Source organism: Procambarus clarkii, chromosome 66 (assembly GCF_040958095.1).
Source record: "Procambarus clarkii isolate CNS0578487 chromosome 66, FALCON_Pclarkii_2.0, whole genome shotgun sequence".
NCBI lineage: Eukaryota > Metazoa > Arthropoda > Malacostraca > Decapoda > Cambaridae > Procambarus > Procambarus clarkii.
This window is the reverse complement of record NC_091215.1, coordinates 24,754,032-24,779,677: the sequence shown is the minus strand read 5'-3', so window position 1 is coordinate 24,779,677 and position 25,646 is coordinate 24,754,032. Positions and strand designations below refer to the sequence as shown.

General features: G+C 36.4%; 1 protein-coding gene across 2 annotated transcripts in view; it reads left to right on the top strand.

Moving 5' to 3' along the window:
* LOC123769271 (Helicase with zinc finger) overlaps nucleotides 1–16,568 on the top strand; it is a 35,942-nt gene extending 19,374 nt beyond the window's left edge. For both annotated transcript variants that reach the window (XM_045760357.2, XM_045760355.2), the window contains exons 9-16: nucleotides 458–590; nucleotides 2,287–2,417; nucleotides 2,580–2,714; nucleotides 5,220–5,366; nucleotides 6,822–7,008; nucleotides 10,848–11,034; nucleotides 13,309–14,172; nucleotides 14,816–16,568. In XM_045760357.2, coding sequence (XP_045616313.1) covers nucleotides 458–590; nucleotides 2,287–2,417; nucleotides 2,580–2,714; nucleotides 5,220–5,366; nucleotides 6,822–7,008; nucleotides 10,848–11,034; nucleotides 13,309–14,172; nucleotides 14,816–15,932 — 2,901 coding nt within the window. In that variant the 3' untranslated portion in view covers nucleotides 15,933–16,568. The remainder of the gene's footprint in view (nucleotides 1–457; nucleotides 591–2,286; nucleotides 2,418–2,579; nucleotides 2,715–5,219; nucleotides 5,367–6,821; nucleotides 7,009–10,847; nucleotides 11,035–13,308; nucleotides 14,173–14,815) is intronic.
* The last annotated feature ends 9,078 nt before the right edge of the window (nucleotides 16,569–25,646 follow it).

Below are 25,646 nucleotides of genomic sequence, written 5' to 3'. Positions count from 1 at the left end.
GTTTGCTCACAGTTCTCTATCTTTTGCATCTGACCCTTCCACATGAAGGTTCTTCAGAGTATTTGTACAAGTTCCCGTGTACCAGAGATGTTGTTTACCTCATCTCTCTCTTGGATGGATTAAATTGAATTCTGTACCCAATCCAGAGCCTAACTGCTGTAATGACCTAAGTGTAGTTACAGGATGTGAGCTACGTGGTGTCCCATCTTCCCAGGTTCATTTTGTCATATAATGCTTTGAACCTACTGATGGTTTTGGCCCCCACCACATTCTCACTTACCTTGTTCCAACTGTCTGGCACTCTTCTTCTTGGCGATATGTGCACTTGGTAACTTGCTACATTGGTAACTTGGTAATTTCCCAGTATTTCTTTGGCAAATGGTCTAACCTATAAAACTCAATTTAATTATTAATTTGACATTCATTCAAAATTTAAATTTTTATTTTTTCCTTACAGTATTGTTTGATAGAAAATGACCAGAGTGTTAGAAGGTTTGTGATGCCAAGTGAAGAAGAAATTCTCTCCCATCGAGTTATAGTGGCAACACTCAACACTTCCCGATACATAGCATCTCTCAAGCTGGAGAAAGGTATGCGCCTTAATGTTTTTTCAGTGGATTTAACTTCTTTCATATCACTGATGCTTCGTTTCCTTTGGGAACTCACTCTTATCTTAAGAGGGTGGCTTACTGAAGAAGCTTTCCTAGATATTTCAGATACTTGTATGAATTGAGAACTTGTGAAGAAATGCCTGATATATAATTTCACGGTGATGTGTGTGTGTGACTGACATGCGAGTGAAGAAAAAATGTGATACCTAAGCAAATTCAAACTAGTTGTTGCCAGATGCAAATGCTTGTAAATACTTGGCTGTTTTTATTCTTGTGCTTCCACATTCAATTATGCAGCTTTATTAAATACTGTATTATAATTAGATTGATCAGGCTATTAAATCTGACAGTGGTTCCTCCTGGAATAAACTCTAATGCTATCCTGGAAACCATAATTAAGGGTCGGCGTTCAATCTCCAACCATCCAAGTGGTTGGACACCATTCCTTCCCTCCGTCCCATCCCAAATCCTTATTCTGATTCCTTCTCAGTGCTATACAGTTGTAATGGCTTGGCACTTTTCCATGATAGGTCCCTTCCCTTCCTGGAAGCCTCCTAAAAACCCATGGTTATACAGTACTGTATATGGTCATGGTGGAACGAGTGGTTGGTGGTAAGTCATTGGGATCAGAGTTCACCTTGTTTTAGGCAGGTGTAAGTGGCAGTCATGTCTTGTCATTTGTGATTTCTTATCTATGTTTTGAGTGTCAATGTGTAGTATTTTGAGTGTAGTTTTAAATTGTAGTTGTTAAGTTGTAGTTGTAGTGTACTGGGAAAGATAGGAGACAGAAGATTGTAATGACCTTCAAATTGATGTAGATAAAATAAGTGCTTGGAGCATCAAGTGGCAAATGGAGTTCAATGTGAATAAATGCCATGTTATGGAATGTGGAATCGGAGAAATAGACCACACACAACTTACAAATTATGTGGAAAGGAATTACAGAACTCTTAAAAAAAAAGAGGCCTAGGGGAGGTTTTGGATAGTAAGCTGTCGCCTGAGGAACACACAAAGAACATTGTGAGAGGAGCGTATGTGTCACTTGCCAACTTCAGACTTGCTTTTACAGTAATTATTTGGAATGAAATACTAAAGAAACTGTTCATGACTTTTGTGGGATGAAAATTGGAATATGCATCAGTTGTATGGTGACCAAATCTCAAGAAGCACATAAGGAAACTGGTCAAGGTGCAATGGCATGCTATAAAATGTCTTTCGGAACTGAAAAACAAAAGTTACGAGGAATGGCTAAAGGCGTTAAACTTGCCAGAACTAGAAGATAGAAGAAAGAGAGGTGATATTATCACCACTTACAAAATACTAACAGGAATAGACCAAATTGACAGAGGAATTCCAGAAACCAGCAACTTCATGAACAAGAGAACACAGATTCATGATTAGAAAACAGGTGCCAAAGAAATATTAGAAAATTTTCTTTTGCAAACAGTTATAGACGGTTGGAACAAACTAAGTGAGAAGGTGGTGGAGGCCAATACCGTCAGTAGTTTCGAAGCGTGATACGACAAAGAGTACTGGGAAGACGGAACACCACGAGCATAGCTCTCATCCTATAAATACAGTTAGGTACAGTAATTACAGATTTATGAAATTGCATTTTGTAAGACATGTTATCATTGAGAGAGTTCCATTAAGCCTCTTTCTATTTTTGTTTTAGGTGTGTTTTCGCACATTCTAATTGATGAGGCAGCCCAAGCTATGGAGTGTGAAGCTCTCACTCCACTAGCTTTAGCCAAAGCTGACACTCGCCTCGTATTAGCTGGTGATTACATGCAGCTTAGTCCAGAGGCAAGTAAAAGTCTATTGGTATTGATAAATTTTGTTTATAAATTTGTGAAAAATCTATTTACTTAACATATTGGTTATGAAGAATATATATTTTATGTCTGTGAATATAGCAAATTGTTTACCAAGAAATAACATTTATATAGATATATATGATTTGTGCAGGTTTTTTCAAAATTTTGTGAAGAACGAGGTTTAGGTACATCTCTACTAGAGCGTCTATATGATCTCTATGCTGCAGACTCCCCGTGCAAAATAATGCTTGTAGAAAATTACCGCTCACATTCAGCCATTATTAAGGTGAGGTGTCCAACACTGAATTTTGTTTATACATGTCAATCAGAATTTTTGTACTTTAAAGCATTGGGTTGCTCCTCTCGGCACTGCCTCTCTTCTCTAGGGATGCTTTCACTGTGCCATTATTTAGGGATGGGAGACACTATAATTCTCACTTCAGTCCTGAATAGCCATCAGAACGTACATTCACCAACACTTCGGTAACTTTGTCCAAATAATACTTGGCTTTAATGAGATCTCTGAGTAGTTGCTACTATTAACTACCAAACTTCTAATTGATTGTCTGATTACTACCCCCTATCTACCACCATGTGTGTTAATTAACTTGCATAGTCATGTGCTTACTGATAGGTAGGCACATGACTGCACAAGTTGTATAAACAGATGTACCTGGGCAGGGTTGTTAGATTTAAATCTAGATGATTTACATCAAGATTTAAATAAAGAAATGTATTCCTTGATTTAAATAAAAAGTGTCGTGGGTGTATCACCACGTGTATGTTGATCAGGTGGCTTCGTTGATGGTGTCCCACATGCGAACTTCGTTGATGGTGTCCCACATGCGAGCTTCGTCTCGGCAACAGTATGACGATTACTGGTGTTGCTTTTGCCATTTTCTCTATCTTTTTCTGATCGGGTTGTTTTGTTCTTTCTTTCTTGGCTTTTTCAGGACCTTCATTTCATACCAAATGCTGTCGTCTCTTATTGTGCAGCGCTGGCGGAGTCACTCTGGCTTGCGTTTGGGGTGGATGTCACATTGGCCCTGTTTCACAAGCTTTCTCATGCTTTATTTCACCTCTGGGCTGCTCATGCATCACCTGAGCCATCCTGATCCTTGGACTGGGTGCTCTCTTTTCTCCTTGGCTTGTGGTGTCTCCTTTGGTTCAAGATTGTTTTTCTAAGGCTTTGTTGGCATTGGGGTTGGGTCGGTGAGCTTCATTCTCTCCTCCGGCGCAGGGGTTTCTGCTCTTTCGGTCCTTGTGGTCGGTTTGTTTGTTTGCAGCCATCTCCTTTTCTGGCGAAGATCCTTGGGTTATTGATGTTTCGTTGGTCAAACCGGCTGGGCATTATGTGTTGTGTCCTTTTGCAGCTCTTCGCCGTTATCTGCACGCCTTGGCTTCTGTGGTCTGGGATGCTCTTTAGGTTGATCCAGTTTTCCTCATTGTTTTCTCTGGTCTTCCAGGTCGTCTGCAGGGATATTATGTCTAGCCAGCCTGCGGTCTTTCCTTGTGCCCATGACATTCGTAAGTTTGCTGCTTTGGCTGCAGTGTTCAGCAACATGTCTTGGGTTGACATTCGTGAAGTGGGGTTTTGGAGGTCGAACAAGGTTCTGGCCGCCCACTATCTGGTCAATATTCCTGGTCCCGGTGGTTCGTGTGGCTTTGGGTCGCAGGTTGCAGAACAGTTGTTTTGAATTGGGGAACTGGGATTTTGGAGGTCGAACAGGGTCCTGTCTGCCCACTATCTGGTCAATATTCCTGGTCCCGGTCATTTGTGTGTGGCTTTGGGTTGCAGGTTTCAGAACAGTTGTCTCGAATTTTAGTTGATGTATGTGCGTTGCGGCCGCCTCCTGGGTAAGTCCCTCTTTTACTTAACTTTGAGTATGTAGCTCCAGGGAGCAGAAGGGGCTCCCCACAGAAAACCAGTATTGAATGTAATGAAACATCATTTTCTGGGTGAGCTACAGAGGCTCCCCCTGGCTCCCTCCCTCCCTCCGGTCGACAGTTTTTCTTTTGATGCTCAGCCTCCTAACTGAAGGTAGCCGGCATGGGGGGTCCGGGGCTCCCACCTCCTGGGGAGGGGAGGGCTGCGCGGACAAGTGGCGTGGCGGCGATGAATGACATTTGCTTGTTTCCTTATGTTTTTGGGGAAGTTCTATCTCTCTGGTGTTTGGTTGCAATTTCTTACCAGGTATGGTCTGTTTTCTTATGCCTACCTTTCTGGGTGCCTAGCCCCAGTTGATGGCAGACATGGAATGCTCCCAAACACATGGGGGTTTCTATAGGTCATTGCTCCCTGTGCCTCTGAAGGGGCCAAATTCTAGCTCATGGTCCCCGGTAGGCAGAACTCCATTGACTGATGCCCCAGACTAATATAGCGTATATCAGTCCGATAGCTCCAGGGAGCCTCCGGGGCTTACCCAAAAAATGGCGTTTCATTACATTCAATGCTGGTTTTTAACAGTTTATGTTTATCATCACTACAAATCCAGATTAGTAGGATTATCCCAATTATCTGAACTAACAATGTTGTAATGAATCATAACTGGATTGGAATATTTCAGTTACATCCTATTTTCTAGTGGAGTAGGTTTTGGGGTATTAGGCATTATTGTGTTTTAGAGAGTTGCACAATACTGTATTAGTTGAAAAGGAAAAATAAATTAAAGATTTTTGAGTACTGTGTGTATTTTTATATGACTATAACATAAAATATATACTGTATATTGATTGACTATACCTTACAGTATGTTAAAAGCTTCTAATCTTTTCTTTTCCATTCTGGCAGTATACGTCAGACTTGTTTTATGATGGTCGATTAGTAGCAAGTGGAAGACAGACTGCCCATCCCAAGTTCCATCCTCTTACGTTTTTTACAGCGAGAGGAGAAGATTTTCAAGATCCTAATTCAACAGCATTTCACAACAATTCTGAGGTATGTGGTAGGTCTAATAAATTCCACAAATAAATTTGTATATTAGTTTAGGAGGTGCCCATTTTCTATGGGAATATCTGTGTATTTGCCTAGCTCTACTCATATTATTAACATGTTTGTCAGGATCAAACTCCCACTTCTGAGCTGTGTTTCTTAACCATTAACTAACCAGTGTGATGCCTTCTTAACTCCTTGGGATTTGTTATATTTACACTTAAATTATGTATTGTACACTGTGGAGTTAGTCTCTCTCAGTGCATTTCCCTCACTACACATTCACCTACAATGTTCTTTCTTATGTCTTACTCTTTTTGAATGCTGAGCTTACAACTGTCCCCCCTCCCCCCCTCCCCCCCTCCCTCCCCTTTCTTTCAGATTCCTGGTATTATCTACTCCAATTGATAATTAAATGTTTTATATGATAATGTACAAGTGTACCAATTCTTCAATATTGTAAAAAGACTGATACGCTGATACACTGTTACGGATACTTAACTCTGTTTTTTAGATGTTAGAGCTTCTAAGGACATAAAATGCTTCTTATGGTCTTGAAATTTTCAAACAATGATGTAGTAAAATAGTAATACTTTATTATTATTATTATAATAATCATAACATAACTATTTCTGCAGCATCCACAAAATAAACCTACTGTATGTTAAATGCTCTCCCCAATTTTGTTTATTGATTAGTAATATACGCTGCGCGTACTAGTGGCTTTACAAGATTGAAAATTTGCTATGTATTCTCACAAACCCAATGTACCTTCTTGTGTATAAATAAGTAAATAAATAAATAAATAAATAAATAGATAAACTTAAAGAAATCCATGGGTATTTTGAATTAGTTGCCAGTTTTGGATTATTTGAGGGCAAGATGCTTTGTATACTCACCACACTGGGCTTGAAACTCTTAATATTATCTGTGAGTATGCTTCAGGAGGACTGGATACATTCCTGCAGAATTCATGGTAATTAGTTTTGATTTTTGAGTCTTCATTTCAAATCAGTGAAGATAAATAATTACTTACTGGTAATTGAAGAAACAAGTATTCAGTATTATGTTCAACAGTATAAATCATAGTATCAGACATATCAGTATCAGTCATATCAGTATAAAATATAGTGTATGTCATGAGACATCGTTCATCATTCTCAGAAACCTGTCACTGTCATCAGACAGCATTAACAGTCACACTAAGCCCCTTCTCCTGGAAAGCATACCTCTTTTTCTTTTTCACTCTGGCACATAGCTTTATATCCATATACTGTACCTAGTATATGGATACTTACAATACCTAGCCCGATTTTCTGTATATTAATACACGCTTGTTGATTCTTTTTATTTCATCTGCCTTTGTCATGATCTGCTGCTACAGTACTGTAGAACAGAAAATGAATGTTCGTTTTGCATTGTTTCAGACTGTTGCATATAACAATCTTTATTTTGTTTTAGGTGTATGAAGTTTGTGAGCAAGTCGGAGAAATTATCAATCATTGGCCGAAAAGAGAGTGGGGTCCAGTTGGCGAAGGGTCCATAGGGGTTGTGACGCCTTACGCTGACCAAATGGTCCGCATTAGAGCAGAATTGAGGAAGCGCAAACTTTACAAGATCAATGTGGAAAGGGTTCTTAATGTACAAGGTTAGTTTATTTTGGCATTTATCTCTTCAATAGCTGTTAGGCCTCAATTTGGTGTTTGTCATATTAACACTTTCGCGCTATCTGGACGCGCCGGCGCGTCCCGTTTCGTCTAACGCTAACGCATAGTGGACATAAAGTTGAGTCCTCTTTTAAAATATTTGTATAAAATTCAATTTTTATCCGATTTACTTTGGGTTTGTTTCAAACTGCGCGCTATGAGGCTCTCTTTCTCACCACTAGGCTGCATGGTACAATAAGTTCATGAAAGGTGTGGATAACTTCGATCAAATGGTATTTTGTCCCAAACGGGTTGCAGGTGGGTGACTTTAGCCGTTTATACTGGTAATGCTTCCCCCATATCATGTATTATATGCATATGTCTGTTTAGGGAATTTTATTCCGATCAATATACAACCAAAAATAACTGTGTGCAACAAGTATAAACTTGACAAACATAACAAAAGTAAAAACATTTCGTGTGTGTTTGACGCTCACTGATATGTTCCAGCGTTGTTTTATATTTGGCGCTATTCTAACTTACGCTTTGTTGATATTTTTTACCTATGGGCACATAGAACATTCTATTGCGAACACATTGACACAAAAATGAATGACGTACATAGAAAATTAATGTCATGAGAGTGAAATAAGTATAAACTTTCAAAGCGCCGTGCGTCGTCCCGTCACCGATACCGGGTAACAATTTCACCACTTCCCACACTCTTGCGGGCGGGCCGCATCATTATTCTACGCTTATATTCATATCACCGTGTTGGGAATTTCATTGCGAGTCCATTGATACCAAAATTAACGCTGTAGAATAAGTGTGGAGGTGATTACAATCCCAAGAGTAAAAACATTTTGTTGCTGATGGGCGCTCACGGCGAGTCATCTTCGTAGTTATTTATTTGGTGCTGGTATCCCTATACGTTTCGTGACTTTTTTTACTGATGTTCTTCTAGAGAATTTTATTGCGAACACGTTGGTACCAAAATGAAATACGTAGCATGAGAACTAAGGTCAGAAGAGTAAAAAGAGTATACACATTTTTGTTTTTACGCTTAAGCGATAAAAACGCTGCGCGCACATTCGGTTGGCTGAGTGACCTTTGCGGAAAGCGCGAAAGTGTTAACAAAATAAAATTAAAAGTATGTCAATTTTCAAAATATGTAAAATGTTTGCAAAATCATAAAGTTTCCTTTGTGTTGGCCTGGTGAAGTTCTGGCAATCGGTCAATATTCTCCACAAGTTATTGGTCAACATCACGTCACAAAACAGAATCTGAAGAATGTGCATTACTCATTGTATTGTGGCTGTAGGGATTTTAAATAGAGAATGTTATGTTCCAGTGCACTTGAGCACCAACTGGGCAAACTTATAGTAGAGTTTTACTTACAGAGCAACTATCTCTCTCTGAAATGTCTGGGTGTTCTCTTTCAATGTTACTTGATTTCAGATCTCCGCAGGGCATTACCCCTGTACACTGTACTGTAATGTCCAGGAAGTGTTAGTGTCCTCTATCATGTGCCTATTCACTTCACTATTTTTTAAAACAGCTGTCATCTATGGATCTGGAAGGAGAATGATCACTGAAACCCCCTACATCATAATTTAAATGTAATTTAGAATATAAATTCATTACTCCTGACAAACTAGGAAAAGTCATGTAGCAAAACAATCATTTACATTTGTTCTGTGCTACATTTCACTAACAAGCACTAAGCTCAACACTTGAACCAAAAACAGCACACATCGTATCTTTAACCTTCATTTATTTTTCTCAGGCATTTATCTCTCACCAAATATTATACAAGTTAATACAATCACTAGTAAATCAATTACAGTATAACAAATTCATAACTACAATAGCATGAAATAATAATACATAAGTTAGACAAGTGAAAAGATTTGGATTTATACACTGTATTGGTTATGGTTAGTTAGATTAGGCTGCAATTTGATGGTTTATGAATAAATAAATAAATATATATATATATATATATATATATATATATATATATATATATATATATATATATATATATATATTATATATATATATATATATATATATATATATATATTATATATATATATATATATATATATATATATATATATATATATATATATATATATATATATATATATATATATATATATATATATAATTTTTTAGTATATTTTGGTAGCAGTTTTTCTTGTAAAGATATGTTGTTAAATATAACCAAAAAAGTAAGATTAATAATTCTAACACGAATTTTCTCAATATTTCTTATGTTTCTTTTTACTATCGATGGTAATTGAAAAATCAATTCTCCAAAATTCATTTTTATTTCTAGTCTGACGCGACTCTTGAACGCGTTTCGTAATAGCTTATTACATTTTCAAAGACTTTAGTTTACACACACACAACTGTAACCGGAAAACACTAAACAGAGTTTTACTTAATGCTAACATTGAACAGCTTGTCTTGTATACTCGCATTTGGGTGAGGTGATATGTTGCAACAGTTTTGGATGATGTGAACAAGCTTTTGATCAACACAAGACAGAACACGGTGCAATGGGTATAAATTGGATAAATGAGATGGAAGAATAGAAGTAACTGCAAAGGGCCTATTGGCCTATACTTCCTCTTGATGCTTCTATATTGGTACGGAGTCTTAAAGTGGGTAGAATATAGTTGTGCATTAATTGGCTGCACAACTGCACAATTGGCTGCACATAGTTTATGTGCATTAAAATTGAGGAGTAATTTAATCTACTCAGTGACATAGGTAATAATAAAAAGTGAAGATTAGTGGTATAGGTAGCAATAAAATGTGAAGGCCCATACGATAAACTGGAGACTTGTGAAGATCCTACGGGGGTTTAGGGTTTAAAAGCCAGTAAAAGATCAGTATGGTAAATTGTTTCCTCTTCTGAAGAACTGAAGATTTTTTTTATTTTAATTTTGAGAATAAAAATCTGTGACAGTAAGCTTCATCATTTTGACACCTATTCGAATGTTGACTGGCATTGTCATAGCTAAAAATGGACACGTTCATAACATTTTCTTGCATATCAATACATTGTCAAGTTCTGCAAGTGAAAATTCTTGGATAGCTTTTGGTTGTAAAATATCCACATAAGAAGTAGTTTATCTAGATAAATGTTCAGTTAATAATTGGTGACTTTCTATAACTAATAATAACTGTTGGTTAAACAGATCAACTTGTTTATAAATTATTTTCAAAATACTGTTCTGTAGTTTGTGTTCTAATGGTTGACTTTTTCTGACTAGGAATCAAAAACTTATTTGACTAGATAATTGCCTATCTCTCAGTGACTACAGGGAAGGCAGATATAGTTCTTCATTTTATTGTAAAAAAATGGTCTGTGTAAGATAAGCATACATTAATTCAAGTATATATGTGTAGCCCATATAATTTACTATATCTCTGGTTTATCTTACTTATATGGTGCAGGTGGAGGAGTTTAGCTGTTGTAATATAGAAAGAGGTGAAGAAAGTGTATGGGCATCGAGGGAATGGGGAATAAAGAAGAGAAATGGTGCATTTGTTTTTTAAGATATCATAACACAAATTTCACAAGATATACTGGGGTAGGAGACCTTGAATACCCCTTCTCACTTGCTCTGATGTAATGATCTATATTCTGTACTGTATTTGTAATTACATGGCCTGGTGAAGTGCTCTGATACCAGTTACTTTTGCTCAAAATACAATGTAAGGATCTTCAAATTAGGCTAAAGATTTTCTAATGATTAATTTGTTGCCTATTGCCATTTTGTATTTGATTTCAGTATAATTTTTTTTTTTTTTTTTTTTTTTTTAGGAAAGCAGTTCCGCGTCATCATCCTTTCAACGGTTCGCACTCGTCACACTTGTAAGGCAGGAGATGAGGGATTAGATTTTGGGTTTCTCTCAAATGCCAAGTTGTTAACCACTGCCATAACCCGAGCTCAGAGTTTGGTTGCTGTTGTTGGAGATCCGGTATCACTCTGCTCAGTTGGAAAATGCAGGTTAGAGTGTTTTATATTTAACAAAAATTAATGGTGTTCTTGTGTTTGTAATGCATGACATTGCATTTTTTTCACGCAGAATGATTATTTAGTTATTAGGGGATACCATATGGTTTTTCCATATTTGTTGACTTTTCTAGTCCTTATCAGACATTACTATTTCCCAAAGCAAGGTCATTTCTGATACCATTGGAAGGGATCATAGATGTAAGCTAGTGTGACAATCTGCACAAAGCAGGAAACTTTTCAGATATTTTTGCAGGCTCATTCTGGTGCAAGGGAGACACTGGAGAAATACTCCATTCTGCCGGGAATGACCTTTAGAAGGCTAGGTCATAATCACTCAAAGCCTTTTCCAAGCTTTACTTAACATTACAATGATCACCATGTAATGCTTCTCTAGATTGCAACCAGGTGGCAGCACCAACACAGTTAACCTGGAGTTAACTTAATGACTTGTTCTCATCCTTAAAACTTGGTTTCACAGTGCAGTGGATGTTTGCTACTTGGGATCACTGGTGTGTGTATTTACAAGATGTTTCATGTGTCCTGACTTTGTAAACCCGTTTAGTGTGTGCTTCAGCTGGGGGTTTTCTCATGTTGAATTTCTCACTACTTTTATGACTCTTCTTAATTCTATTTCAGGACGTGAGCATTTGTGCCATTGCTTTGGGTATGCTTTGGTGCTATGTCTTCTGTCAGGGGGCTATGACTTATCTGTGGGATATGCTCTGTTCTGTTTTCCTTGGCAGAAATATCTGTGACTATTTTGCTACTGTGGGAGGAAGAGGGATAGTTAAGGACTTCCCTTGTCCTTGTCTTGGGGTTAGAGAGAATGCAGCTTGGAAGTGACCTAGAACCTGAATGGAAGAAGGGTTTCTCCTTCAATGTTGCAGCAACTCATAGCTGACTTTAACCCTTAAACTGTGTCACAATAAAGGATGCGATTGTCATAAACTCTTAAAATGTGCATAACAATCGGGGATGTATTAAAATAACGATGAGGATTTAAAACTCGCGTTGGTACATGGCTTACATCTCAATGTTGGAGACGTTGAGATGTAAGTCTCAACCTGATCACACACTCAAACCTTGATAAAGCACTCAGGAGAGTGTGAAAGACTTGATGTAAATTTCTTAATTAAATTTCACATACTCACGAGTGTGGGTATTTATCCTATGCTGTTATGTCCTGTGGGAAGACATTACTGTTACAGTATTATTATTATTATTATTATTATTATTATTATTATTATTATTATTATTATTATTATTATTATTATTACTTGCCTGGTAGGAGTTCCTTTCTTCCCAGCTGTTGCAGCTTCGCTAAAGATGTTTGCAATGATCTAGTGGGATTTAGTTCCCAACTACTATTACTACTACTTATCTTGCCTCTATGGGCATGGTGTTTAATCACTTTCATGAGTCTGCTTTGGATACAAGTTCTTGGTGGTTTTGCTTTTGCACACCACACCATTCTCTGTCCTTTTCTTTTGCGGTTGTTTTGGTGCTCAGTGTGGGAGGTTCTTTATCATTTCAGCAATTGATCTGTGTGTTTTGCCTATAGCCTGTTCTCATCTCCATCTCCAAGAAGAAGGAGAATTGTGGCACGCTTTGGATTTCTGTGCAAGGTATAGGTTCCTGTAGGGTTTTTCCCTAAGCATGTGTAGTTTTTTCCTATAGCTCCTTCTGGTTTGGAATACCATGTCCTGCCTGTTTCTAGGAGGCTGCTACATGTCCATTGACAGTCACTTTGTTCACCCTTTCACCACTTAACCCTCCCCCAATCCTGTAACAGTGTGGTCAGGAGAAGGTTTGCAGGTCTTTTGTTAGGCTTTGGCTTCATTAGTGGTGTCTCAGTGTCTTGAACCCCCAGTGTCAGCCTTTTCCATTGCCATCCCCCAGTAGTCCTTTTCATTTTTGGTATACATACATTTCAATATGATTTACCACTTCACATTATTAAGGACTTGATTTAGATTTTGGTATAGATAGAATATGAGAATCATTGTTATTTGTAGATATTTGAACTTATCAATGGAATTACTATTACAGTTACTAATTAATTTGAATTACTAATTACAATGTAATTATTTTCTGAAGTAAAAATATTTCTAAATATTTATGCAAAATTTTCCAAATTAGGACACATTTGTCCAGATTGAATTTGGTTGATTTACAGTATTATATTACAGTATTTTGATTTATCTGAGAAAGATGTTTAAAGTAACTATCTGGAGAAAGATGTTAAAAGTAACTATCTTCTTACAGGAAACTTTGGGAGAGATTTCTACAGTTGTGTTCAGAAGCTGGATCCTTGTATGGAATATCCTGGTCTGCTTTGCGAGCACAACTGGACGGTGTTGAGCTGAAGAAGACTTACGTGTTGAACCCATTAGCTCCAGAATTTATTCCTCGTTACCTTTATTATTCTCCTTTACCACCTCTGCCAGTAGTACCAGCAATGCCACCATATGTCAGCATGTATCCTCCGTACATCCCCACATATCCTATTCATCCAGTGATGGGGCCACAAGCATTACCTTATATTCACCAAGCTCCTATGCCTCCACAGTGGTCTCCTGTGCATTATAATCAAGCCTCCAAAACACAAATAGCTAGACCTGCACCAGGTAGGCTTGGCCAACCTCTCATCGCACCTCACTCCTTACGTCCTGCTGTAGTTACAGCAGCACCTGCACCTTATATGGATCCTCATGGGTACGATTATCAGTTGCCTCCTGGAGTTCTACCAGTGTATTCTTATCAGCCTGGCAGTATTGCTCACCGCATGCCTGCAGTGAGAAGACCTACTGAACTAGACCATTTTAATCGTGGCACATATATGCCAGCACTTCCAGCACCTTATCAAAATTTAAAACAAGTAGCTACTCCCAGTCTATTGACCCAGCCTCCTGGAATGCGGTGTTCTCGCTTTGGTCGCTCATTAGCACTACCTACAGCTCATCTTGGTAGGGTAACACCGCAGAGTGAAGGAGAAAAGTCATACCAGTTCTTGAACAATGTACATTTTCCAGAACGCCAACTTTCTTCCAATCCATCTTGTATTCTGTCTCGGTCAACACGCTCTCAAACAGGAACTGAATCACCATTATCAACACAGTCTAGAGAGAGGTAAGTGATCCATTCATCTGTTGATTGAAAATATCTTTAAAGACAGTTGCATTTTCATTATTTCAGCAAGATTTAATTGTTTACTCTTTGCAGTACATTTATACATAAAGCATAATCCTCTTATATCAGAAGAATGTGACTGAAGAACAACATTAGACATTTATATTTATTTCTCTATAAACATGATGTGACAGCTGGTTTTAGTTAATCCTGTGTTGCCTACCCTTTTGTGTGTGTGTGTGTGTGTGTGTGTATATATATATATGCCTAATAGGCCAAATAATTTTCTTTATTTTCAATAAATTGTTTCCTATTGGTTTATTTTAAGTATTATTATTATATTATATTAAGAACATAAATTATTGATTTAGTTATGTTAGTTTAGGTTAGGTTAAGAAATTCAGGGTCAGAGGAGAAGTCCACGAAAGTGATGAGAAGACATGGTAGTGTGTGAGGAAATGAGAAATAAGTGTAGGCAGTGCACAGGATGTGGTAGGAATTAATATCTTTTAAGATTGTTTAATGATACTGCTTCCCTTTCTCCTGATTGGTGCTTCCTCATCCCATAAAAGTAGAAAATGAGGTAATGATGATAATTTATTTTATATTTCAAAGAAACACAAATTAATATATATTATTTCAGCTCTCACTCAAGTGCAAGTGATGGGCATGGCTCTACACAGGCACAACTTCAGCAACAGATTGTAACCAGTTCTTCAAATCACCCTCACAATGAACTCCAGTCTCAGTTGCTGTCACATATACGACATCAGCCATTACATCAGGTGCATCCACAGTCCAATGGTAATGTTGGGACAGAGGACACTCCTCTTCCAACTCCTGATGTTCCAGATGTGGTACGGATCATCGATGACCTCATTGGGGATCACTCTCCCACCAAGACTCTAAATCAGTGGAGTTCAGGTGAATCAGAGATGGGCAACAGGGTAGATCCTATTCAAGGTATGTGCCGATCAACTTTAGAGTCTTGGTCAGGAAATTCCCCTTGTGCCATGAGACCACCAAATCCAAATATTCGTCATCATAATGCTAGTAGCCCTTGGTCAATAAGCTCTGCTGGTGTGGGAAAAATAGTAACAGTTCAAGAATTAGAAGCATCTCTGCACAATAGACATCAAAACCACGGAGCAAATTTCTCAGGTTCAGTGGTGTCACGAGCGCCAGGAGGACCACCATTTTGTACTAGAGATGTTGAAAAACCAGTGGTCAATAGAGAAATGGAGGAACAACCTATTAGAGAAAGAGTGGAAGTTCCTCCACCTCCTGGATTCGGTGGAATAAATAGGTTAGTGGATCCTATGGCACAGTTAGATCTTAGAGAAGTTAATCCAGTTGGTTATCGAACTCCTAGCCTTCCACTGTATCTAAGACGTGGAAGCCGAGAAACTTCATCTGGTAGTGTACGAAACTCTCCTCAGAATTCACAGACTGTTATACCAAATAATAACATCAATACTTCAGCTTCAGCTGTGTGGCATAGTAGTGGTGATAATTTAAACTCTTCTGTATCTTCACATGGAGAATTTGGTCTAAGAAATATATCGTGTTCTCTTGGGGTATCTCCATCAGTTGCACTTAATGCACACAACCAGGACAATAAAACGTATGCTGGTGTTTTACGTTCTTCACTACAACCATCAGCTTCAGATAAGAGAGATGATGCAAGTTTTTCTCTTAAGGATTTGGCAGAGAAAAAAATGTATGCATCAAATAATCATCTCTACCAGTATTTTCCATAAATATTCAAGTGGTCTATGGAAGTGCTGTAGAATTTATCATTCTTCTACGATGTTTCTACTGTCAGTATTTATTTAGGTATTACAAAAAATGCATGATCAATATTTTGTACTACTACATATTAGCTCTAGTTTTAATGCATGACTTCTGTTGCAAGTGACTTCAATTCATTCATGTGAATGAGTTGTATTTGTTAGGATTTAAAGTACAAAAAGGAAAAATACAAATAGATTTTATGAGTGTAGAATTTAAAAAATATGTTGTCAGAACAATTTTTTTTGTTAATGTCCAGTTAACACCAATATTTGTGTTGCCGGACAAATTAATGTGTCAAATACCAGAGATTTTGTTTTATTTTTGTTACCCATGAAAAGTGCAATCTTTCATATAATTTCATTTTGAGAATATAGTAACATAAGTAATCTTTTAGTGCAGGTGATAAAGTGGAAAGTATATGATGTTGTCATCGCTCATTTACCAGAGGAAATTTGAGATATTTAGCATGGAGTTGTCTTGAATATATGTACCTGATGGTTCTTCTACCTTCTCTCTCTCTGGGACCAATGCTAATTAGTTCATTCTGAATATGTTCTGCAGTATTTGACACTCTAATGTTATTGTTGAGGCTGCAGTTATTTGATTCATTTTGGAAATGAAAAAGTAGGAAAGCATAGGTATAAATGTTTTGGGTTGGGGGGGGGGTTATGTTTTGGGCAAACTTGATTTGAAAGCATCGAGTAACTCTCTTAAATTATCTCTTATTTCATTAATTCATTTTGTTTAAGAATTGATTTTATAATCGTGTGAACTTTCTGTACAGTTTTCTTATTTCTTTTGTATAAGTAAGAAAATCTAAAAAAAAAAAAAATAGGATTTAAGTTTGGATCTTTATTCATAATTATAAGTGTTTTAAAAAACTTGTCACTTTCTGAAGGGAAAATATATATACATACAGCAAGAGACCATAATTTCTGCATTCTCACCAGTACAGTACCTAATTTTAGCATATTTCTGGTTCATGCATTAACAAGATATTGGTTTTATTTTATCATTAAATTAAAAATCCATTTGTAATATTAAGAGGGTCATGTATCATGGTTTCAAGTTAAATCAGTTTTCAAGATGAGGTCATCCACCAAAAAATAAATAAAATAATTCAGTGTGTGAGTGTACTGTAGATAAGTTGTCTAAAATATTTTAGTTAAAAATGCTCTGTGCATCCATAAAAAAAAAAAATATATTGAAGGGTTTTGCCATTCCTTCCCTACCCTATTTATTTTCTGTTTTGTAATTACAGTACTGTATTATGCTTCTTGTAAAAAGCTCATATTTTGTAAAGCAATATCTTTGTAGTATGAATTATTCAAAAATGTTTCCCTAATTTTTTTTACAAAACTGATTACAATTTTTCTTTTTCTGAGACTGTAACTTCCGACCTCCTTTCATGTACTGTACTATAATTTATTCTGACGTACAAAGAAAAAATCCTAGCTAATAATAGTCAATTTGTTTTTCTTATGTTGAGGCTGTTTACTTTGGTTGTTAAGTTTCAGATTGATTTAATGTATTGTTTAACTCATAGTGATCAAATTTTATATACTGTACCTGTATACCACTTAGATCTGAATGATGTAGGGTGTCTGGAGAATAGAGTAAGGAATGAAAACGTCATGGGATAGTTCTGGAGTGCAAGATTCAATAAATTGTATGATTGAGGAAAAGTGTAATGAGATGGTTTGGGCAGGATGAACAAATGAACGATGCAAAGATTTTGAGAGTTTGTGACAGTAGGGAGAGGAAAAAAAAAAGACAGGCAGAAGGGTAGTTGTGGCGAGGAAGTGGGAGGATCGAGTGTGGACAAAGGACACAACAGTTTGGAAGGTGGGAGTGGATATGTATGTATATAATGAATAACGGTTCACGAGGAGCACCAAACTTGGTCTCGTGAAGTGGTTCGGAGATGCTGTGGATAATTTGTCGAGAGTGGTAGTGCAGTTTTATCTGTGAAGTTACAATATTGTGAATTATTTGACGAATAGTAAATAGATTTGTCTTTTTACTCCTTTATCTATAATCATCTTTCACTGAATGCTGGCAGTACTGTGTTGTTCCATTTTCTCTCAGGGCAACCACCACATGATACTGGGAAATGGGATAAAGATGATAGCTGGATCTAGTTTGTTTCTTAAAGAGCTGTTCATTGATACATGCATAATGTTTCTGCCTTTGTTTTGATGTTTGTAAAATTTAAGTTATCATTATCATCCATATATGGCATTTGCAGGCATTCTGTTTGAATATTTACCGATTATATAATCTTTGTCTTCTTCAGAGCACTTCTTAGTTACCTAAATTGTTTTACAGTATTTAGGTTTGTATTTGAATTACTTATCGTCATATTATATATCTTTATTATTTGATCTGTCTTAGGAAAAAAATAGTTAAATGTTTTTATTTTTTTATTGAGGATAATGTTCTTCTAAGTTGAGTTTCTTTCTCTTTGACTTTATTTCTTATTGAATTTACTGCTGTGAATTTTTTATTTATTCATTGTACTTTGAACAGAAGCTGGCCTTCGACACCATGTGTCCACCATGTAAAGCAATAACTTCTTTACTTCTATTTTCTTTACTCCTGTATCACTAGTGCCCATCATGTATCAGCCTTTACAAACTAGATGTGAGCTTCTTGCTTATTTTAGTTTAAAATACAATGTCCACTATTTAACATGACAGACAAGGGTATTTTCTGGGTGACTTGGTTTTAGGTTCTGTGTTTTGTTTTTATATAAAGTCAAATGCTATGGACAACTTAATGATATACTATAAAAGCTGTGGTGATTGCCTAATAACCAAGACAGTACAGTATTAAACTTTCCAAGATTTTAGTATGAACTCCTTGCCAGAAAACCATAGCCAGTGGGATACTCAATGAATCTCAGCTTGAATCTATTTTGTGGAGCAGTAGCTGTAAGCATTTTTTTGCCTTCTCTTTTTGCAATGATTTAGCAACAGTGATTCCTATATATGCTTTTAAGATTAGGTTAGTGCATGTGTGTGTGGGAGTTTTAATCTATTTCTGCTTACCAAATACAGACACCAGCCCACAGTTCCATCTCTTGGAACTGACAGGATAAAATGCACACACACACACACCTTCTCCCACACCCTTACCCATCGTCCATTCACATGCCCTAAAGCAAACTTGTGCTCATATATGTGTGTGTGAAAGGCATGATGGACTATGTAACCGACAAATGCTCAGAAGCTGGAAATTCATTCCAACATTGCATTATCAAACTCATTTTGAGCATAATGGAAAAAAATCTTATGTTTAGCTATAAAAAGAAAAATAATATGTTTAGCCATAAAAAAAAAATATGTATTGTTTTACATTTTGTATTCAGTGCTCATGATCCTTTTAAGAATTTCACTAAAACTTTTCTTAACCATAATTTTTGCTCAAAATTCATCACAAAATGTTTTCTGTAGTATTTTCAGTTAATAAAAGCATGCATTCACATTTCCTGTATTTTGAGTTGACATTGTGGGATAATATTCAGTATTTGCAATGAATATCAATTGTTGTAAGTAGAGAAAAACTTTTGAGTGAACACACACCAAAAACAAAGCTTGGGCCGTAGCACTTAGGGTAGCAGTTCAGGAAAGTGCAGTTTGTCAGCAACTGGAGTCGAGGGAGGTTTGTCATACAGAAAATGCATAAACTAGCAGACAGGAAAGGAATGGTCAACAGATTTGAATAGTTTGTGGTTGAATTGTGGGCTGTTGGCTGTATTAATAGTTTGAAATAGTCTTTTTGGTCTTGTTATTCAGTATATTAAAATTATATTTTCTTTTCCTTTAGCAGTTTATATTGTTTAGTATCTGGGAAATGTATTTTAGGCATCGTTTCATGTAAGTGCATGATAGTTCCTGCTGTAGTGATGGTGTATTATATACAGCTCCACTTAGTCTAAAGCATGGCAGTCATGTCCTACAAAATGGAGAGTTTTATTTCTGGTTCTTCTTGTAATCTTGAGCTGTTTATAAACTTGTTTACATTAAAATTGGTATATCTCGGCTTGTTTTAGTCCACTGAGATTTCTTGTCGTAAAATGTTTCTGCTTTGCAATAACCTCTTAGCTCTTGATATTATTGGTTGTTCTATCAAACTGTACGATGTAAATTTTAAAAATTGTATCTGGATTCCTTTAAACTTTTAGAAAAATACTATTGCATTTAAATTATTAGAATTTTTAATTCTAATTTAAACCATAATTCAGCATTAGGTTTTAAATTTGAATTTGAAACCTTTGGTTATTGAGAATGTCATCACCTCCATCAAAGAAGGAACATCTGCCATCTTTAAAAAGAATTTATTAGATTTGTCTCCTCAGTGAAATTGAGAAGTATAATTTTTAATCTATATGTTTAGGCTTTGTTTCTGCAGGGAATGTTATTTCTTAGCAGCTATCAATTTCAGAATCATATTTTCAGTTGCCTTTTGCTGGAACTTAATATTAAACCACATAAATGCTTAACCACTTCGTACTTAGTGTCTTGAAAACTATTACTTTGTTGTATATAGAATTAATTTCAATGTCTACTTGAAGAGTGTATAAATGTGTTCTTATAAATTAAATGGCTGAATTTGAAATATTATTAAGGATTTTTTTATTTGCAAAATAGGTATGGCACTGTCTTAGACATTTGAGTGATAACAGTTTCAAGATGGAATCCTCTTTTTTTAGTCTTTAAAGAAATTATTTAAAATTCTGTATTTCTTTTCTAGTGAGAACTCTAGAAATTTAAACCTACATTTTACAATGTTAGATGAATGAAGAATTACTAAGTTTTATAATAATTTATTGTTTGATGTGTATCCATCCATTTAAATTTAAAGTTGGATGTACATGTGATTGATTGGTGATGTGACGTGTTGGTGTGTGTGTGTGACTGGTGATGTGGTGTGTTGGTGTGTGTGTGACTGGTGATGTGGTGTGTTGGTGTGTGTGTGACTGGTGATGTGGCGTGTTGCTGTGTGTGTGTGACTGGTGATGTGGTGTGTTGGTGTGTGTGTGACTGGTGATGTGGCGTGTTGGTGTGTGTGTGTGACTGGCGATGTGGTGTGTGTGTGTGACTGGCGATGTGGTGTGTGTGTGTGACTGGCGATGTGGTGTGTTGGTGTGTGTGTGACTGGCGATGTGGTGTGTTGGTGTGTGTGTGACTGGTGATGTGGCGTGTTGCTGTGTGTGTGTGACTGGTGATGTGGCGTGTTGCTGTGTGTGTGTGACTGGCGATGTGGTGTGTTGGTGTGTGTGTGACTGGTGATGTGGTGTGTTGCTGTGTGTGTGTGACTGGTGATGTGGTGTGTTGCTGTGTATGTGTGACTGGTGATGTGGTGTGTTGGTGTGTGTGTGACTGGTGATGTGGTGTGTTGCTGTGTGTGTGTGACTGGTGATGTGGTGTGTTGCTGTGTATGTGTGACTGGTGATGTGGTGTGTTGCTGTGTATGTGTGACTGGTGATGTGGTGTGTTGCTGTGTATGTGTGACTGGTGATGTGGTGTGTTGGTGTGTATGTGTGACTGGTGATGTGGTGTGTTGCTGTGTATGTGTGACTGGTGATGTGGTGTGTTGCTGTGTGTGTGACTGGTGATGTGGTGTGTTGGTGTGTATGTGTGACTGGTGATGTGGCGTGTTGCTGTGTGTGTGTGACTGGTGATGTGGTGTGTTGCTGTGTGTGTGTGACTGGTGATGTGGTGTGTTGGTGTGTAATTACCTAAGTAATTACCTAAGTGTAGTTATAGGATGAGAGCTACACTCGTGGTGTCCCGTCTTCCCAGCACTCTTTGTCATATAACGCTTTGAAACTACTGACGGTCTTGGCCTCCACCACCTTCTCACTTAACTTGTTCCAACCATCTACCACTCTATTTGCGAAGGTGAATTTTCTTATATTTCTTCGGCATCTGTGTTTAGCTAGTTTAAATCTATGACCTCTTGTTCTTGAAGTGCCAGGTCTCAGGAAATCTTCCCTGTCGATTTTATCAATTCCTGTTACTATTTTGTATGTAGTGATCATATCACCTCTTTTTCTTCTGTCTTCTAGTTTTGGTATGTTTAATGCTTCTAACCTCTCCTCGTAGCTCTTACCCTTCAGTTCTGGGAGCCACTTAGTAGCATGTCATTGTGTGTGTGACTGGTGATGTGGTGTGTTGCTGTGTATGACAATGTATGCAAGAATATATGACAATGTATGTAAGAATGTATGAAAATGTATACAAGAATTAGTTTAATTCTATTAGTAAAATATTGCTATTACGTATCATTAATTTAGGTAACTGGTTCCAGTCTATGAAACGCTTTTAACTCAGAATTTAACTTAATTGTAACATAACAGATTTTAATTGTGTAATTTTTTGTAATCTAATAATAACCATTTTACATGTTATCTTTAGTTCACTATGATACTTTTAATATAAGAATGCAAATTTTGAAAGCTTTTATATTTATTTAACACACCTTTTCTTTTATTCAAGACTTGGCTTTCTTAAAGAATTCTGAAATATAAAAGTCCAAATTTATTTGAATATTTTACAGTCTATTCTTTATTTCCTCTCCATGCAGTTGTCTTGGTCTTGCTTTCTACAATAATAGTGAAACATCTTTATTAATATAGATCTTGTAGCTCTTCATGCAGTATGCTTTAAAACAACTCCTCTCATATTTGTGTAATTGTCTCAAGTGTCCAAATATTTATATATTTATTTCTGTAAGGAAAAATAGAAATACAAATAAAACCAATGTCTGTGTATAGCCAGTATATTTTATAAATTATTTGTTTTTCTTTGGGTGTAGTGAATATTTGTCTTTCTGATGAATTATCTGATTGCATAGGTAATATTGTAAATGTGAAATCCTTGAAATCCTTAATTGATTCCAAGAATGAACACATTCACAGTGATCGCCTTTATTCACAGGACATGTGACAAGTTCACAGTGACTTTGTTTATTCCCAGGACCCGACACGTTTAGTGGCACTATTTATTCCCAGGACCCGACACGTTTAGTGGCACTATTTATTCCCAGGACCCGACACGTTTAGTGGCACTATTTATTCCCAGGACCCGACACGTTTAATGGCACTATTTATTCCCAGGACACGACAGGTTTAGTGACACTATTTATTCCCAGGACACGACACGTTTAGTGGCACTATTTATTCCCAGGAGCCGACAGGTTTAGTGACACTATTCCCAGGACACGACACGTTTAGTGGCACTATTTATTCCCAGGACCCGACTAGTTCGCAATGACTTGGTTTATTCCCAGGAACTGACACATTTAGTGATCTTATTTGTTCCCAGGACCCAACAAGTTCACTGTGACCTTTTTGTTCCCAGGACCCAACAAGTTCACTGTGACCTTATTTGTTCCCAGGACCCAACACATTCACGGTGACCTTATTTATTCACATTGATCTTGTTTATTCCCAGGACCTGACCACCTGGCAGGTTTGGTGGGGAGCATTGCGTTGTGGTATGACTGGCTGGTATTATATCAAAGCTAACCATTCAGTCTGGTGGAAAGTACTGTATGTAAATGGGGGATGAGTGTAAAATATTTTTAAGTCACAGTGTGACATCACTGATGTATAATGCGGCATCACTCACGTTCACTGTGACATCACTCATGTTCACTGTGACATCACTCATGTATATTGTGACATCACTTATGCACTCTGTGACACCACTAATATTTGATTAATGTTCTGGCATCATATATTCATGAATTCTAAGTCAAATGAGATTACTTTTGTATATTCATATGTAAGAGCATTTATACTAAACAAAAATTGCAAGAGAACTTCTCAAAAATTTGATGGTAATATGTTGATGAATTTTATGTCTTGTCACAAAATTTCAATGACACTTGCAACAGACTGTTAATGAGCAAATTTAAAGGTCAATTTGGCACTATCTAGTGCCATCAGGACCATAGCATTTTTGTTAATCAGTAACCAGTAATGTCTTTAGTATGGATATTTAAGGTTCTATTTTAGTTATGTAATTGGGGGTCTATACTGTAATGGCATGGGGCTGTTGCAGCATTGTTGTTACCATTGATGAAATATATGGTCCTTTGTTTTGCCTGAACCAATGAAAACTGTAATACTGTGTTTTGTAAAGATTGCTGGGTAGACTTGGGTACTGCAATTCGTTTTACAAATCTGTGAGTTCCCTATACCTTGTCTTAAAGAAATGCTGGTGTAGTATTAATGTAAAAAATAGTAATGTATTAAAAAAATAAAAAAAATATATAATAATATAATAATTAAAAAAAAAATGGTGTTTCAGGTAAATTTTCAGCAAGAAGCTTTGATGCTCAAAAAAGAATTGTAATATTCTGTGGTTCCCACCGAAATTGACAAATCTTCTGGGTTTGTAGCATAGAAACCGCTGTATTTTTTATTTATTTTTTTTGTCATGTATTTCCCATCTAAGCAGTGCTTTAAGTGATGAATACATTTTCTCATGCTATAAAAATCCCAATAAGGAAACTTGTGTATGGGAGCATTAAGACATATGAGTGTTCTGCACATTTTAATATTGTTCTTTTATTCTGAAATTGGGGCATTATTTATTGTGTATTGTTACATATGATGCAGTTGATAACTCAGATTTGAAAAGGGTATTGTGTCATAGAACAGAATTTACAATAAAAAGCTTCAGCATTTTTTACATATAAATTTGTGTATTCTAACACTAATCATAAATGTACAGAATGTTTTAATACATTAAAATTTGTACATATTAATAGTAACATTGTAAATATAGTTGCAATAGAATAACAAATAATGCCCAAGAAACCTTGTAGAAAAAAATTAAAAAAAAAATGCATAAAAAAATAATAGTAGTTTACCTATTGTCAGCTTCACCTGTTGTCATCCTCTCTGAATGAGGCTTACAACAAAGACAAGTGTTTGATGTTTTATACACTGTTGTTTTTAGAAGTTTGGTAATAGCTATTTCATCTATATCTAAATAAAACTAAATTAAAAAAAATTGAGATATGCAGTACTGTATAATGATTCCTTCATATTTTGATTATGCTGGTGTCTTCAAACTAATTACTGTATTGGAGTAAATGCCAAGTGATTTAGTAACCGTTTCCGTGTGCGAGAGTGACCAGGTGTTTTGTTTACTATTATGTGAACAAATGCAAAATAATGCAGCAACTTTATTGACCTCAACACATACCGTGATTGGCTTTCTTTTGAGTAACGAAGATATGCAGCAATCTGAATTAACGTGTACAAATGCAATGGATTAGTAAATCAAGTGAATACATATGATTCCATAGCATAAAAAAATGTTAACGAAAGCTTTGGTGATCAACAAGTGTTTAAGCATATTGTGTTCTTCATTATTTGAACTTGATAGCTTTCACTTGTAACATGAGTTGTAAGGGACTGATGATATTTGTATTACTTCAGAGGCTAGGGTCTAACATTTAATTTATTGCTTATTTTAAAATCCATTTCCCTGATTGGCATGCAAATTATCACCTTGCTGATTGATATAGAACCTTTAAGTTGCATATGGTTTCCAAGTGTGACGATTGTTTTGCATTTTTCAAGACCATGAAAATTTTGGGATTTCACTATGTATATTTTTTGATTGTGGCAGATTTTTATAGTCAGAGTTGCTATAGTA